Source organism: Periophthalmus magnuspinnatus, chromosome 22 (assembly GCF_009829125.3).
Source record: "Periophthalmus magnuspinnatus isolate fPerMag1 chromosome 22, fPerMag1.2.pri, whole genome shotgun sequence".
NCBI classification, from domain to species: domain Eukaryota; kingdom Metazoa; phylum Chordata; class Actinopteri; order Gobiiformes; family Gobiidae; genus Periophthalmus; species Periophthalmus magnuspinnatus.
The window spans coordinates 23,502,277-23,516,440 of record NC_047147.1 but is presented as its reverse complement, the minus strand read 5'-3'; the positions used below and the strand labels follow the sequence as shown (position 1 = coordinate 23,516,440).

The 14,164-nt window shown below is 46.2% G+C and overlaps 1 protein-coding gene across 2 annotated transcripts in view; it reads right to left on the bottom strand.

The window, feature by feature from the left end:
* tecpr2 (tectonin beta-propeller repeat containing 2) overlaps positions 1 to 14,164 on the bottom strand; it is a 32,069-nt gene that overhangs the window by 17,274 nt on the left and 631 nt on the right. The window contains exons 2-18 of one of the 2 annotated variants that reach the window (XM_055230906.1): positions 13,623 to 13,709; positions 13,283 to 13,423; positions 12,109 to 12,237; positions 10,611 to 10,742; positions 10,087 to 10,277; positions 8,618 to 8,771; positions 8,246 to 8,395; positions 6,441 to 6,570; positions 6,029 to 6,204; positions 4,772 to 4,979; positions 4,451 to 4,583; positions 3,567 to 3,849; positions 2,646 to 2,908; positions 1,771 to 1,886; positions 1,186 to 1,356; positions 932 to 1,112; positions 222 to 360 (exon numbers count right to left, since the gene is read on the bottom strand). In XM_055230906.1, coding sequence (XP_055086881.1) covers positions 222 to 360; positions 932 to 1,112; positions 1,186 to 1,356; positions 1,771 to 1,886; positions 2,646 to 2,908; positions 3,567 to 3,849; positions 4,451 to 4,583; positions 4,772 to 4,979; positions 6,029 to 6,204; positions 6,441 to 6,570; positions 8,246 to 8,395; positions 8,618 to 8,771; positions 10,087 to 10,277; positions 10,611 to 10,742; positions 12,109 to 12,237; positions 13,283 to 13,423; positions 13,623 to 13,697 — 2,772 coding nt within the window. In that variant the 5' untranslated portion in view covers positions 13,698 to 13,709. The remainder of the gene's footprint in view (positions 1 to 221; positions 361 to 931; positions 1,113 to 1,185; positions 1,357 to 1,770; positions 1,887 to 2,645; positions 2,909 to 3,566; positions 3,850 to 4,450; positions 4,584 to 4,771; positions 4,980 to 6,028; positions 6,205 to 6,440; positions 6,571 to 8,245; positions 8,396 to 8,617; positions 8,772 to 10,086; positions 10,278 to 10,610; positions 10,743 to 12,108; positions 12,238 to 13,282; positions 13,424 to 13,622; positions 13,710 to 14,164) is intronic. The other variant, XM_055230907.1, reaches the window with a different exon arrangement.

Genomic DNA, 14,164 nt, shown 5'->3' with positions numbered 1-14,164 from the left:
AAGGGACAGAAAGAGGAGAGGAAGGAAAAAACATTCATTATATGAATTAATGTTAATATAATCTTCCCTTAACCCCCTCCCCTCTCCTTCTGTCTCTCTTCTCCTCCCACCAGTAATAGTTGGTGCCTTTCTCTCCCCTCTTCCTCCTCTCTTCCTCCTTCTTGCTCCTCCTCTCTCCTCCTCCCTCCCTCTTCTCTCCTCCTTTTTCCTCCTCCTCTCACCTCCCACCAGTGGTCGTCGGTGCCCTGGGGTCTTGTTGGACTTATCCCGGTTCTGAACCACAAACTTCCCTCAGAGTCCAGAGCCCAGACCAGACCCGGTCCAAGTGCCAAGCAAACCGGCTCCACTCCCTGGGCCTCACTGTGGACACACAAACAGATTCAGCACCAGGACTGAAAAAGGACAAAATCAGTTGAGTGTGTGTCTGGTGTGTGTGGTTGTGTGTGTGTGTGTATATATTTGATGAGGAGGGAAAAATACCAATGGCATCAACCTGGAAAAGCATTCCTGTTTTGGGGGCTGTCTAACTGTTGCTCCTCTAAAACACCTGTTGTTTATTTCATTAATAACAGAGCAGCTGAAACTGATTAACAACCCCCCCATATCAATATCCCAGAAGTTTGATTGATAAGTTGCTATACTCTGATTAAAGAGTGTTCCTCTAACTTTTTTGAGCAGTGTATGTATGTGTATATATGTATGTTCGTGTATGTCTATGTGTGTGTATATATGTATATGTGTGTGTGTGTGCGTACATGTGTGTATGTGCGTACATGTGTGTATGTGTCTATATGTGTGTGTGTACGTGTGTGTATGTGTGTATATATGCATGTATATGTATATACACGTGTGTGTGCGCGTACGTGTGTATGTGTCTGTGGGGGTGTATATGCATGTGTGTGTGTATGTATCTATGTGAGTGTGTTTTTACCTGACTGTGTCCTGGACCCATCTCTCTCCTTCACTGCAGAAACTGTTGAGTCCTTCTCTGTAGAACACGGCCTTGTGTTCAGTGAGGGCCCAGACCACGCCACCTCCCACACACACCTGCACGAACACACCGGGAGTCTCCACCCTCACGGAGCGCGAGCAGGGACGTTCCGGGCTAAGACCTGAGAAAGATACGGAAGTTTAATCCACAACCTTAGGATAACCACTCTGCCACAATCACAGACAGGGGCGTACCTGTCTGCAAGTACAGGTCACCGTTGGTCCGGATGATCCAGGCCGAGTCCTCACTCAGGTCCACGTAGACGGCCTGCTCCAGCGCCTTGTACCAGTGTCTCCGCCCCCCTGCCGCCCGAGAGCACGCCAATGCCACGAGGGAGCGCTGTTCCACCTTCCACAGCAGAGCCCCTACAAAACAGGAAAGGACAAGGTCTAAACCAGGTCTAAACCAGGTCTAAACCAGGTCTAAACCAGGATTGAACCAGGACTAAACCAGGACTAAAGCAGGACTAAAGCAGGACTAAAGCAGGACTAAAGCAGGACTAAAGCAGGACTAAACCAGGTCTAAACCAGGTCTAAACTAGGTTTAAACCAGATCTAAACTAGGACTAAACCAGGTCTAAACCAAGTCTAAACCAGGAATAAATCAGGTCTAAACCAGGTTTAAACCAAGACTAAACCAGGACTAAACCAGGAATAAACCAGGAATAAATCAGGGCTAAACCAGGACTAAACCAGAAATAAATCAGGACTAAACCAGGACCAAAGCAGGTCTAAAACAGGTCTAAAACAGGACTAAACCAGGACTAAAACAGGAGGTACCCGAGGGCGACAGCGCTGCCTGGTGGACGTTCTCCTCGAAGCGTTGCCAGTTGAGTCCCGTCTCAGAGAGAGGAGAGAAGAACAGTCCTCCTTTAAAGTCCAGACACCAGAGATATCTGAGAGACAGGAGCAGAGAGGAGCAGAGAGGAGCAGGCAGAAGCAGGGAGGAGCAGGGAGGAGCAGGCAGGAGCAGGCAGGAGCAGACAGGAGCAGACAGGAGCAAACAGGAGCAGAGAGGAGCAGAGAGGAGCATGAGGAGCAGAGAGGAGCAGAGGAGCAAACAGGAGCAGATACGAGCAGACAGGAGCAAAGAGGAGCAAAGAGGAGCAGACAGAAGCACACAGGAGCAGAGAGGAGCAAAGAGGAAGAGACAGGAGCAGGTTAAAGTGTGTATGACAGATTTGGATGATTCTTTATTTTTGGCTCAAGTTGGTGGATTGTACCTGTTGTTAACATAAATTATACTTTTACACAATGAAGCAGTTTGTGAAGAAAATATAAAAATGTGTTGAAAATTTGTAGAGAGTTCTATATCACACTGACGACATCACACTGACGACATCACACTGATGAAATCAGTATGATGCCCAGTGTACTACATGGTTGCTATGTCATAGTTATGGAATTCCCTAATGTGATGTCATGATTTGGAAAAATGTTTAAAATGTTTAGTAAAATGTTAAATATAATGATGACATAATGATATGTTTGTGGAAAATTAGTATTTCAGCCTGTCATAGTCTTTAAGAATTTCTCCATTTGGTGTTTTAAAAGTTTAACTGGTTTTACTCTTATTCAGTGATTCTAAACCTTTGACAGGTTCCACAAAATGATAAAGTAGTATTTCAGTATTTGAATAGCAGACAGGGGCGCACCTGTCGGTGACCTGCAGGCGCAGGATTCCAGAGCCTGGCCCGCTGTAGCACATCCAGCTCTCAGACAGGGGCTCCTGGGGCCTCTCTCTCTGCTCTGATTGCTCAGTAGTCTCTGGCTCCTGATTGGTGGGTTGGCTCAGGCCATCCTGGTGACAAACAGGGGGCGCTGTGCTGTAGATGTCCTCCTCGTCACTGGAGACACAGGGGTGTGGTTCCAGTACAGAGACGGTGGAGTAAAACATCTGCTCCTCTGCACATGGGGCCTGAACATGCACACACACACAATAACACTATAACACACGTATACAGATACATGTTCCAAACAGGGAAAGAGGCTCGCCTCACGTGGGCTCCGTCTACTCTGACTCCAATTCACTTTCTATGTAAAAAGCATGGTCCCTCTCTCTCTTCTGACCTTAAATGTTTGTTTTAACCGCTCTGCATGATCCTGGGATTTTTACTTCAATATTTTGTCCGCAAATCAACACATGAACATTAAGGACCAATAAGGCACCTTCTCGAGGTCGCTGTCGCTAGTGCTACAATAAGGTCGCTGTTGCTAGTGTCGCTAGTGCTACAATAAGGTCGCTGTCGCTAGTGTCGCTAGTAACAACTTAGATTGACAGCGTTGTTAATACCCGCCCCCCTGCCAAACCAGCGGTGCGGGCACGAAGAGGTGTTACCTTCAACAGTCACACCCGTGATTGGCTCTTTAGTTGCTATGATACTTGTGTTCGGAATTCTACATATCCAGATTAGCCGCTATAACTGCTAGCCTGGATGAGCTTCATTTGAAGCTGAACGCTATGGGGACGTCACACTTCCTCAGTCCTCTTCTTCACACATGCACTATGCACTTGATTGGCCAAAGCCACAGGAGGAGGACGCGCTGAAACGTGTGTTATACCACCATAGACCCACCTTCAGGTTCTGGTTCATATCCTGGTCTTGTCCCGACTCAGCTCTCATGAACAGGTCGTCGGGGCAGAGCTGGGAGGGCATCTGGTCTAATGGAGGGTCCTGGCTGTGTTGATAAGAGAAGGTGCACTCCAACAGAAGGTCCACATCTGGAGTCTGAGGCACTGGGTCTAGATGTGGTCTTGAGGTCTGAGCCAGATCCGTGTTAGATCCCCTGCGGTCCAATTCAGATCCTGGTCCTGGGTCTGGGGAGGTCAGGGGCAAAGAGTTGGGGGGCTGCAGGGAGCTGAGGACAGAGCACAGGTTTAAAGGGACATATTCTGAAACATAGACTTTTTAAAGCTTGTTAAGGTCCTATATTACACAAACCTGACTCTTGTGAGGTCTGTGTTATAATGTTGTTACCTCCTCAAAAACATACCTGAAGTTGTGTTTTGTTTCATTCACACATGTTTGAGTAACTATTAATAGTCTGTCTACATATCCAATCCACATCCAAAGCCCAAAATGCTCTGTTTCACCTTGTCATGTCATGAAGTGGCGGTTTTCAAGCTAACAGCTCCTTTTACCTTTCATTCAGCTGAAATGATCCAAATGATTCTAGTGAAGGTGTATGGAGTTTAAAAACACAGTGGAGCACTTCCTGTATTACCACATGACATCACAAGGGGGAACAGAGTGCTTTCAGTTTGAGAGATGAACTTGTGTGTGTTAAACGTGTGAATGAAAAAAACACAACTCTAGATCTGTTTGTGATGAGGAAACAACATTAGAACTTATATCACACAATAAAGTCACCTTTGGATTTTTTTGGTTTTAAATTAAAGTCAAAAAGTTTTATCTGCTAAAGATTGTGATATTTTATTTGATTGAAATACGATTCAGACCTGGACTCGGTCTGGTCCTGGTCTGGCTCTGGTCCATAGAGGGAGGTCCTGTCACTTCCTCCTTCACTGCCACAGTCATCCAATGGGAAGAAAGAGTCTGAACAGCTGTCCTCCGACTGGCCAGTTCCACTGTCTGCAAAAATACAGAGAATAAGTGATGATGTAACAAGGACTAAACCAGGTCTAACCCAGGTCTAAACTAGGGCTAAATCAGGACTAAACCAAGTATAAACCAGGTCTAAACCAGGTCTAAACCAGGTCTAATCCAAGTGTAAACCAGGTCTAAACCAGGTCTAAACCAGGTCTAAACCAGGTTCTGACCTCGACGGCGTCTGCGTCTCCTTTTCAGTCTCACTGCCGTCACTACGAGCTCCGGCTGCTCCTGGCCAATGGGAGCGCAGTATTTAGGATCTGTGGGCAGGGCTGAATGTTGCTCCTGAACAATGGGAGCACAGTATCTGGGACTGTCATGTGATGTCACTGACGATGTCACCGAGCTGCTGCGGCTGCGTGAGAGAAGCTCCGCCCCCTGTTTTAAAGTTAATATGAGGTCATAGAATTATTTATTTTCACAAAGCCCTGTGGATCTTTAAAGAGGGGTATTAAGGAGGAGGTATTTACTTCTATGGGGTATTAACTGTAACATATTTAGATCACGATGTTTCCTTCTATCATTTTGAAAATGCTATATTCGCCCAAAACAACGTATTAACATGTTTTATAATTTTCACTTTCATTTTTTGACACTCTCTCTCCCTTTGCTCTCTGTGCTAAGTCACTCCCCCTTCAGAGCACTATCACAACACAATCAGCTGCATCCCACTAATGAAACTACTGCACATCACATCAGGTTTGTCAAGTTGTTGTGTATAGTTTTGTATCATGTTTTCGTATATTTATGAAGAATTATTGTGTGATGTAGGTTTGTGGGCGGAGCCTTGTACAAGCTCGTACTGCTAATCATAAGGAGGGTTTCAATAAGGCCCGGGAGGGATCACTAGATTACGCAAATATGCATGGATGACATCTAAAACCTCTTTATGTTACTGACGTGTTAGAACATGGGAGAAGGCTCAAGAAAGTAAATTTTTGCAGAATACCTCCTCTTTAAGGACACAAAGTTTGGTCCTGACCCCAAATTAGAAATCACTGCTTTAAGACACCACACCTCCTCTCCTCCCCTTCTCTCCTCTCTTCCCTCCTCTCTTGCCTCTTCCCTCATCTCATCTCCTACCTCCTCTCTTGCCTCCTCATTTCCTACCTACCTCCTCCTCTCCTCGTCTTCTAACTCTTCTCTCACTTCCTGTCCCGTCTCATCTCCTACCTCCTCTCATCTCCTCTTTCGCCTTGTCTCCTCTCTCACCTCCTCCTCTGTCTCCTTGTCTCCTCTCCTTTTCTCCTACCTCCTCTCTTGCCTCTTCTCCTCGTCTTCTACTTCCTCTCCTGTATCCTTGTTTCCTATCTCTATCTCTTCTCCTCGTCTCCTACCTCCTTTCTCGCCTCCTCTCCTCTCCCACCTCCTCTCTTCTGTCCTTGTCTCCTCTTCTTCTCTCTTCGCCTCATCTCCTCGTCTCCTACCTCCTCTCTTGCCTCCTCTCCTGTCTCCTCGTCTCCTCTGTCCTCGGCCCCGCCCTCTGTGATGATAGGGAGTGTTCTGATTGGCTGAGCAGTCTCCACAGCGCCGGTGGGGGGCAGGAAGGTTGGGGTCAGCGGCGTGGTCAGAGGTGATGTCATCCGCCCCGACAGATCCGAATCTGCAGAGACAGGTGCAGGACTAAACCAGGACTAAACCAGGACTGAGTCAGAACTAAACCAGGATTAAACCAGGATTAAACCAGGACTGAACCAGGACTAAGACAGAACTCCCTCGGGGTCAGAGGTTAGTCAATCTGGGTTACTCCCTTGCGGGTCGGAGGTTACTTACAGTGGGGTACTGCCTTGGGGTCAAAGGATACTCACTGTGGAGTATTTGGGGTCAGAGGTTACTCACTGTGAGGTACTCCCTCGGGGGTAGTGGACAGGCGGATGATGTCACGGTCGCCTTTCAGGAGGAAGATCTCATTTTCAGAACAGGACACAGAGACCAGGTCTCCACTGGACTCCAGCACCCCCACCAGCTCCTAAGAACAAGACCAAGACCAGATCAAAGACCAAAACCAAGACCAGATCAGAGACCAAGACCAGAACCAAGACCAAATCAGATACCAAGACCAGAGACTAACCCCAAGACCAGGACCTGATCAGAGACCGGAGACCAAGACCAGACCAGAACCAAGGCCAAGACCAGATCAGAGACCAAGACCAGACCAGAACCAAGGCCAAGACCAGATCAGAGACCAGAGACCAGAACCAAGATCAAGACCAGACCAGATCAGAGACCATAGACCAGAGACCAAGACCAAGACCATGACCACATCAGAGACCAGAACCAAGATCAAGACCAGATCAGAGACCAGAGACCAGAGACCAGAGACCAGAGACCAGAGACCAAAGACCAAAGACCAAAACCAAGGCCAGATCAGAGACCAAAATCAGGACCAATACCAGATCAGAAACCAGAGACCAAAATCAAGACCAAATCAGAGACTAAATCCAAGACCAGACCAGAGACCAAAACCAAGATCAGATCAGAGACCAGAGATCAAGACAAAAACCAAGACGAAGACTAGATCGCCATTCCGGAGGAAGATCTCATTTTCAGAACTGATCTAGACCAACACTAGATCAGAAACCAGAGACGAAGACCAGATCAGAGACCAGAGTCCAAAAGCAAGACTAAGAACAGATCAGAGACCAAAACCAGAACAGAGACCAGACCAGAGACCAGAGACCAAAACAAGATCAGACATCAGACTAGGGACTAGACCAGAGACCAGAGGTGGGCAAACTTTTTGACACATGGGCCACAATGGGTTCTAAAATTTGACACGCACACACACGCGCACCCAGGCACGCGTGCACACACACACACACACACACACATATACATTAGAGATTTGGCCTGTAACATGTAGCAAAGGCTCATTGTACAAATTGTTTTCCAAATGCACTAATTAAATTAATAATTATTTTATTAAATTTCAGTTAAATAAACACAGCAGAAAAACTCACATCAGTTTTATCAAGTGCCAAAAGATCAACAATTTGTTGAAAAGATAAATTGAACAAGGTTTACCCTTACCTATTTTAATATAATTTGGTCTCGTTTGGCGGGCTGGATTAATAAACCCAAAGGGCTGTGTGTGGCCCCTGGGCCGTAGTTTGCCCATGTCTGGACTAGACCGTAGTCAAGAGACCAGACCCCATACGCTCCTGAGACCAAGCCCAGAGTCAGAGAGAGACTAGAGACCAGAGCAGAGACCAGAGCAGAGACCAGAGCAGAGACCAGAACAGAGACCAGACGCCCACCAGCTCCTGAGACCAAGACCAGAACAAGACCAGAGTCAGAGAGAGACCAGAGATCAGACCAAAGACCAAGAACAGATATATCTTTAATTTAAAGTGTTACTTTAAATGAAAGACTAAAATAGTTGGTTTGGTGTTGTCACCTGCTTGAGAAAAGGTTTCATACCCTTCACCTAGAAGTCTGCACAGCTGTTTTTATTGAGATGACCATATGGGATTATTTTACAGAATCGGCCTGGTCTCTGTGCTGAGGCCAGGCCCTTTATAAACAAATATGCAGGGTTAATTCAAAAGCCATGATTTTAGTCACGCTAAAACTTTAGTGAAATCCCCCAGAATGCACCAAATGTGATGTTCTAGACCCAGTTCAAAGCCGGTTCAGATCCGTACCTGGGTGCTATAGTCCAGGACGTAGAGACTGTACTCATTCCAGCTCAGCAGCCAGTTCTGATGGAAGCAGCAGAGCACCCCCAGCTGTCTCTCTGAGGGAGTGCAGCCGCCTGAGGAGGACGGCCGAGGGAACAGCGCTAACCCCGGGACCTGAGGGCACGACATGAGATAGGACTCAGAGTTAGGAGGTAGGACTTAGGAGTTAGGAGGTAAGGGTTAGGGGATAGGACACAGAGCACAGGACACATGGTTAAGAGATATGATTTACCTGATGGCTGAGCAGAAGTGTCTCTTGTATTTAGGATTTATGGGTTAGGAGGTAAGAGTTAGGAATTAGGACACAGGGGGTAGGAGTTAGGAGGTAGGAGTTACCTGTTGGCTGAAGAGCCCTTTGAGCAGACGTGTCTCTTGAACGTCTCCCTCCACATTGGACCTCCAGAGTCTGAGTCCAGGACGAGCAGCAAACACCTGAAGATCACTCTGCTTACACAGAGAGGGGAGGAAGCACGCGCCAAATCTACCACTGCTACAGGAGAAAAGAGGAGAGGTGGAGAGGGTTAGAGAGAGAAAGAGAAAAGAGGAGAAAAGATGAGACAGAGGAGAAAGACGGAGAGAGAGGAGAAAGAAGGAGAGAGGAGAAAGAAGGAGAAAGGAGGAGAGAGGAGGAGAAAAGAGGAGAGAGGAGAAAGGAGAAGGGAGAGGAAAAAGGAGGAGAGAGGAGGAGAAAAGAGGAGAGTGAGGAGGAAGAAGGAGAAAAGAGAAGCAGGAAAAAAGAGGAGAAGGAGCAGAGAGGAGAAAGATGGAGAAAAGAGAAGCAAGAGGAGAACGGGGAGGAGAGGGAAGAAAAAGTAGGAGAAAGGAGGAGAAAAGAGGAGGGAGGAGAAAAGAGGAGAAAGGAGAAAAGAGGAGAGAGGAGGAGTAAAAGAGGGGCGAGAGGAGAAAGGATGAGGTAAGAGAGAGGAGGAGCAAAGAGGAGAAAGGATGAGGTAAGAGAGAGGAGGAGCAAAGAGGAGAAAGGAGAAGAGAGGAGGAGAAAAGAGGAGTGAGAGGAGAAAAGAGGGGTGAGAGGAGAAAGGAGGAACTGACCGCTGCTACAAAGAGGGAGGAGAGAGAACAGAAAAGAGGGTCAGAGAGGGGGAGGAGTCTGAGGAGAAGGAGGTGGTGTCTGGGGAGTAGGAGGAAGTGTCTGAAGCGAGGGGAGAGGAGTTTAGGGAGACAGAGGAAGTCCCAACCATGGATGTATTAAAATAATTGGATAGGATCCTGCTGCTCTTAGAGCTGTCTCGAGTTGGACTAGCGGCCACTCATTGGCACTATAACCAAAAAAAATCCCTCCTGCCCAGAAAGGATTTTTCTCATAGAGCGCAATATAATCACAAACTGCTTGTGTTCTGCTGACAGGCGCTGACAGGGCACCTCCACCTTTTACAAAGGTCCACTTTTATGTTGATTTTTACCCATTTTCAGATCATAAACTTTTTCTCAGCTCAAAAGCTCAGCTCAAAAATTGAAAACAATTTTTAAGCGTTAGCTTCGGCTACGCTCTATGTACGCTCTATCTAAGATCAAGCTCTCTTCAAAGCCAGGTCACTGGAATGCTACTTGAGTGTTTTTGCAGTTGCAATAGTAAGGGTTTTCCCCAGATACTCTTCAGGAGCAGGTATTATCTGATTGAGGTAAAGCAGTCACATGGTATAACATGAACGAGCATGTGAGCGATGTGAACAAGGTGAACTGTTATGAACGAGCCCCTAAAGGTTAAACTTGAGACACTCCATAATGATCACGGCCCATTGGCTTCAATGGCCGGCCATGTTTAGGCCCCGGGGGGTTGGTGTCACCTCTTGCGGGGCTGGGTGCCGATGGTCTTGGTGGCGGGGTTCTGGTCCTGGTTCTGGTCTGGATTCTGGAGGAGGGTCTGGTGGTGGAGGAGGGTCCGGTGAAGTGTGGACACGAGCAGAACTTGGGAGCGGTACTGGATCTGGACCACGGCCGAAGACTCCTCCAAAACCAGCATGGGCCGACACTCACCCTGTGAAACATATGAGATTTTTAAGCACAACATTGTTAGCGTTAACATAAGTGTCTCTGTAATTTCTTTGTGAGAATTCAAAAATAAATGAGTGGGACAGTTTGTAAAACTCTGATTGGCCGAGGTCGGAGCCAATGACACATGCAGATGCAGCAGTGTCTCACTCTAACCCCTTAATCCCCTAACCCCCTTACCCCCTTAATCCCCTAACCCTAACCCTTTAATGCCCTAACCCTCTAACGCCCTAAACCATTAACCCTAGTACCTGGTCCATGTCTAGTTCTGGTCTAGTTCTGGTCCAGGTCTAGTTCAGGTCTAGTTCTGGCCCAGTACCTGGTCTAGGTCTATGGCAGTGAAGACAACTCGTCCTTTATCATCTCCAGAGAAGAGCTTCATGCCGTTGGTGCTCCAGGCCAAAGCGGTGACCGGACCGCGGTGAAGGCCCTGGACATCGAAGCGGCGCAACTAAGAGAAATAAATAAACAGAGAAATAAATATCACAAATACAACCAAGACATCAGTAAAACATCACCAAAAACATCACAAATAAAACAAAAACATTACCAAAAACACCACCAAAACCTGAAAGGCTGAAAGGCCACTCTGCCAGGAAGAAGTCATTACTCCAAAAGAAACAAAAAGCTAGATTACAGTTTGCAGATGCACACAGAGACAAATACCTTCATTTTTGAAGACATGTCCTGTGGTCTGGTGAAACTAAAATTGAACTGTTTGGCCATATTGAGCATTGTATTGTTTGGAAGAAAAAGGCAGAAGCTTGCAGACCCAACAGACCTCCATCCAGAGGATACAACCCACAGACAGCCATCCAGAGGACCCAACAGACCTCCATCCAGAGAACCCAACAGACCTCCATCCAGAGAACCCAACCCACAGACATCCATCCAGAGAACCCAACAGACCTCCATCCAGAGAACCCAACAGACCTCCATCCAGAGGACCCAACAGACCTCCATCCAGAGAACCCAACAGACCTCCATCCAGAGAACCCAACCCACAGACATCCATCCAGAGAACCCAACAGACCTCCATCCAGAGAACCCAACCCACAGACATCCATCCAGAGAACCCAACAGACCTCCATCCAGAGAACCCAACCCACAGACATCCATCCAGAGAACCCAACAGACCTCCATCCAGAGAACCCAACCCACAGACATCCACCCAGAGGACCCAACAGACCTCCATCCAGAGAACCCAACCCACAGACCTCCCTCCAGAGGACCCTCACATGACTGACCCCATCCACACATCCCTAAAAGTAAACAAACAGTGAGTAAAAGAGCACCAAAGGCCCATGTTTCCTGTGTGCTGTTTTCTACATAACGTTACAAAAGTGAACATAGTCTTACACTAAAGAGAAGCCAAAACCCTTTTCCTAACCTTATCCATTACAGACTAATCTTAACCAGACACAGGGCTTACGGCAACACACAAACAGGCTACCTAAAATGTATTTATATCTACGGCATTGTAGGCTTCATGTTGACAATTAAATATCTGTTTGTAGAGTGGAGACAACGCAAGTTCATTTCTTAGGAATCTTGCAGTGTATTGGGTTTTAAATGTACAATCTGTGAAATGGTAATATAGGTGCAAAAAATGAAAAAAGCTTTATTCATAAACTTCACATTTAATAGAAAATGAAGTCACCGAATGATAAAACATGTATTTAAATTGCTTATAAAGAATAAATGAATGAAAAGCAAGTGCATGTGGGTGGAGGTGCATCCTGGTGCAGGTCTGTGGATTAGGGTACTCTCCTGGTCCTGGCAGCCACAGTTGCCCTGGAGCAGGTCATGTGACTGACCTGTTTGTTGCGTCCAGGCAAAGGTGAGACGAGCTGGAACACAGCAACCCGCCCTGACGCTGTTCCCACGGCAACCAGATCGTCAAAACAGGAAAGCAGCTTCACGGCTGTCAGCGAGTCCAACTTACCCTGAGGTGTACCATATACATACATGTATACATGACTCAGGTGTACTACATACATATATCTACCACATATATACATACATACACTGCCTTGACAAAAAAAAGTTGCCACCTGGATTTAACTAAACAAATAGGTTGGGGTTGCTGCAGTTGGTCAGGTCTAGGTTCAGCAACAGTCTGTGCTCAAAGAATGAGGTCAGCTGACTACCTGAATATACTGAATGACCAGGTTATTCCATCAATGGATTTTTTCTTCCCTGATGGAACGGGCATATTCCATATTGGTGAAGACTTTTTTTTGTTCAGGCAGTATAGATACATGACTTGCCCTGAGGTGTACCACATACATACATATAAACGTGTAATATATTTAGGATATAAAACATTGCATACACACATGATCATTCAATGCTTTTTTAAAACTTTTACTACTTTCTACATTTTATATGCACACAGAATACATTAAATATATGAAGATATAAGAAATTTAAAAAGTTATTTCATATTTTAACATAATGTATAATTTAACATATGCATTTGAATCCTCTGTTCCTCGTGTTGAAATATATTTAGTAGAGTTCTGTTTCTTCTTTATTTCCATGATGATTCACACTGTAGATTCTCACTGAAGCATCAAAACTATGAATGACACATTTGGAAGGAAGCAACCAACAAATTAACTCAAAATAATGCCAAAGTTGGTTTAGATTTAAACTAATTTTAAAACTGTGAATTTCATTATAAAGATCAATCAGAGAAGACCAGTGGTTTTCAGCTGTCGACAAAGCAAAGGCAAGAATATAAAATATAAAACACATTTACCTGACTTTTTTCCTTTGCTACATAATTCTATATATCTGCTTCATATAGTTGGTGCTGTGTGTATTTATATCAAATGTACAAAGTAAGGAACACAAAGAAAAAAACACTGAATGAGAGGGTGTGTCCAAACTGTGCTCTGGTTGTGTACATACAAACATGAGGTGTAGGACAGAAGAGTATACAACGTACATACTTCCCATTCTAAACACACACAGGACATGCCGTACCTCAATGCTGTACTTGGTCATGTGACCCTGGCGTCTGCAGTACAGGTACAACATGCCGATGCTGCTGCCCACAGCAACGAAGTCCGGACTACAATCCACCGCCGTGAGGTAGACCAGGACCGACCGGAACCCACGCTGGACCTGAGATAGGTGGCCGGGTTACTAAGTAATAAGTACTGCTGTGGTTAAATTTGGTTTAGTTCAGTTTGGTTCAGTCCTGGTTCAGTCCTGATTTAGTCCTAGTTCAGTCCTGGTTCATACCTGGTTTAGTCCCTGGTTTAGTCCAGGTTCAGTCTAGGTTCAGTCCTGGTTCAGTCCTGGTTCAATTCTGGTCCAGTACCTTGGCGGGGATGGCGTTGAGGAGGTAGTACAGGGGACAGAATTCCCTCAGAACTGAATCCTGGGTTGACGCCATGACGAGGGCCACCTGAAGAACAAGAAGACACCAGTATGTCCACTGCTCCTCTGCTACTCTTCACTGATCCTTTGACCCCATCCCTGCTTCTCTGACACTCTCTTCTGCTCCTCATCAGCTACCTTCCACCAATTGCTGAATAATAGTTTATTACTAACTAGGCCAGCAGAGGGTGAACATGGTGTGTACTTTCACTTTTCATTGAGAAACACTGTAAACACGTGACCAGTGTTATAAAGCAGCAATCACCTGACGTAAACAACGTCAGAAATCATAAACCCTGAATCAGCACTGGCTTCGGAAATGGGAGATAAACTGCAGACTGTCCGGAGCCGAATAATACTTATGCGCGACCCTCACGAACGGTCCCACGTACGGCCCGTGACCCGCCGTTAGACCGGGACTGAGGATCTGTGCAATGTCAATAACTATGACTAATAATAATACTATGGAGGATGTCGCTCCTT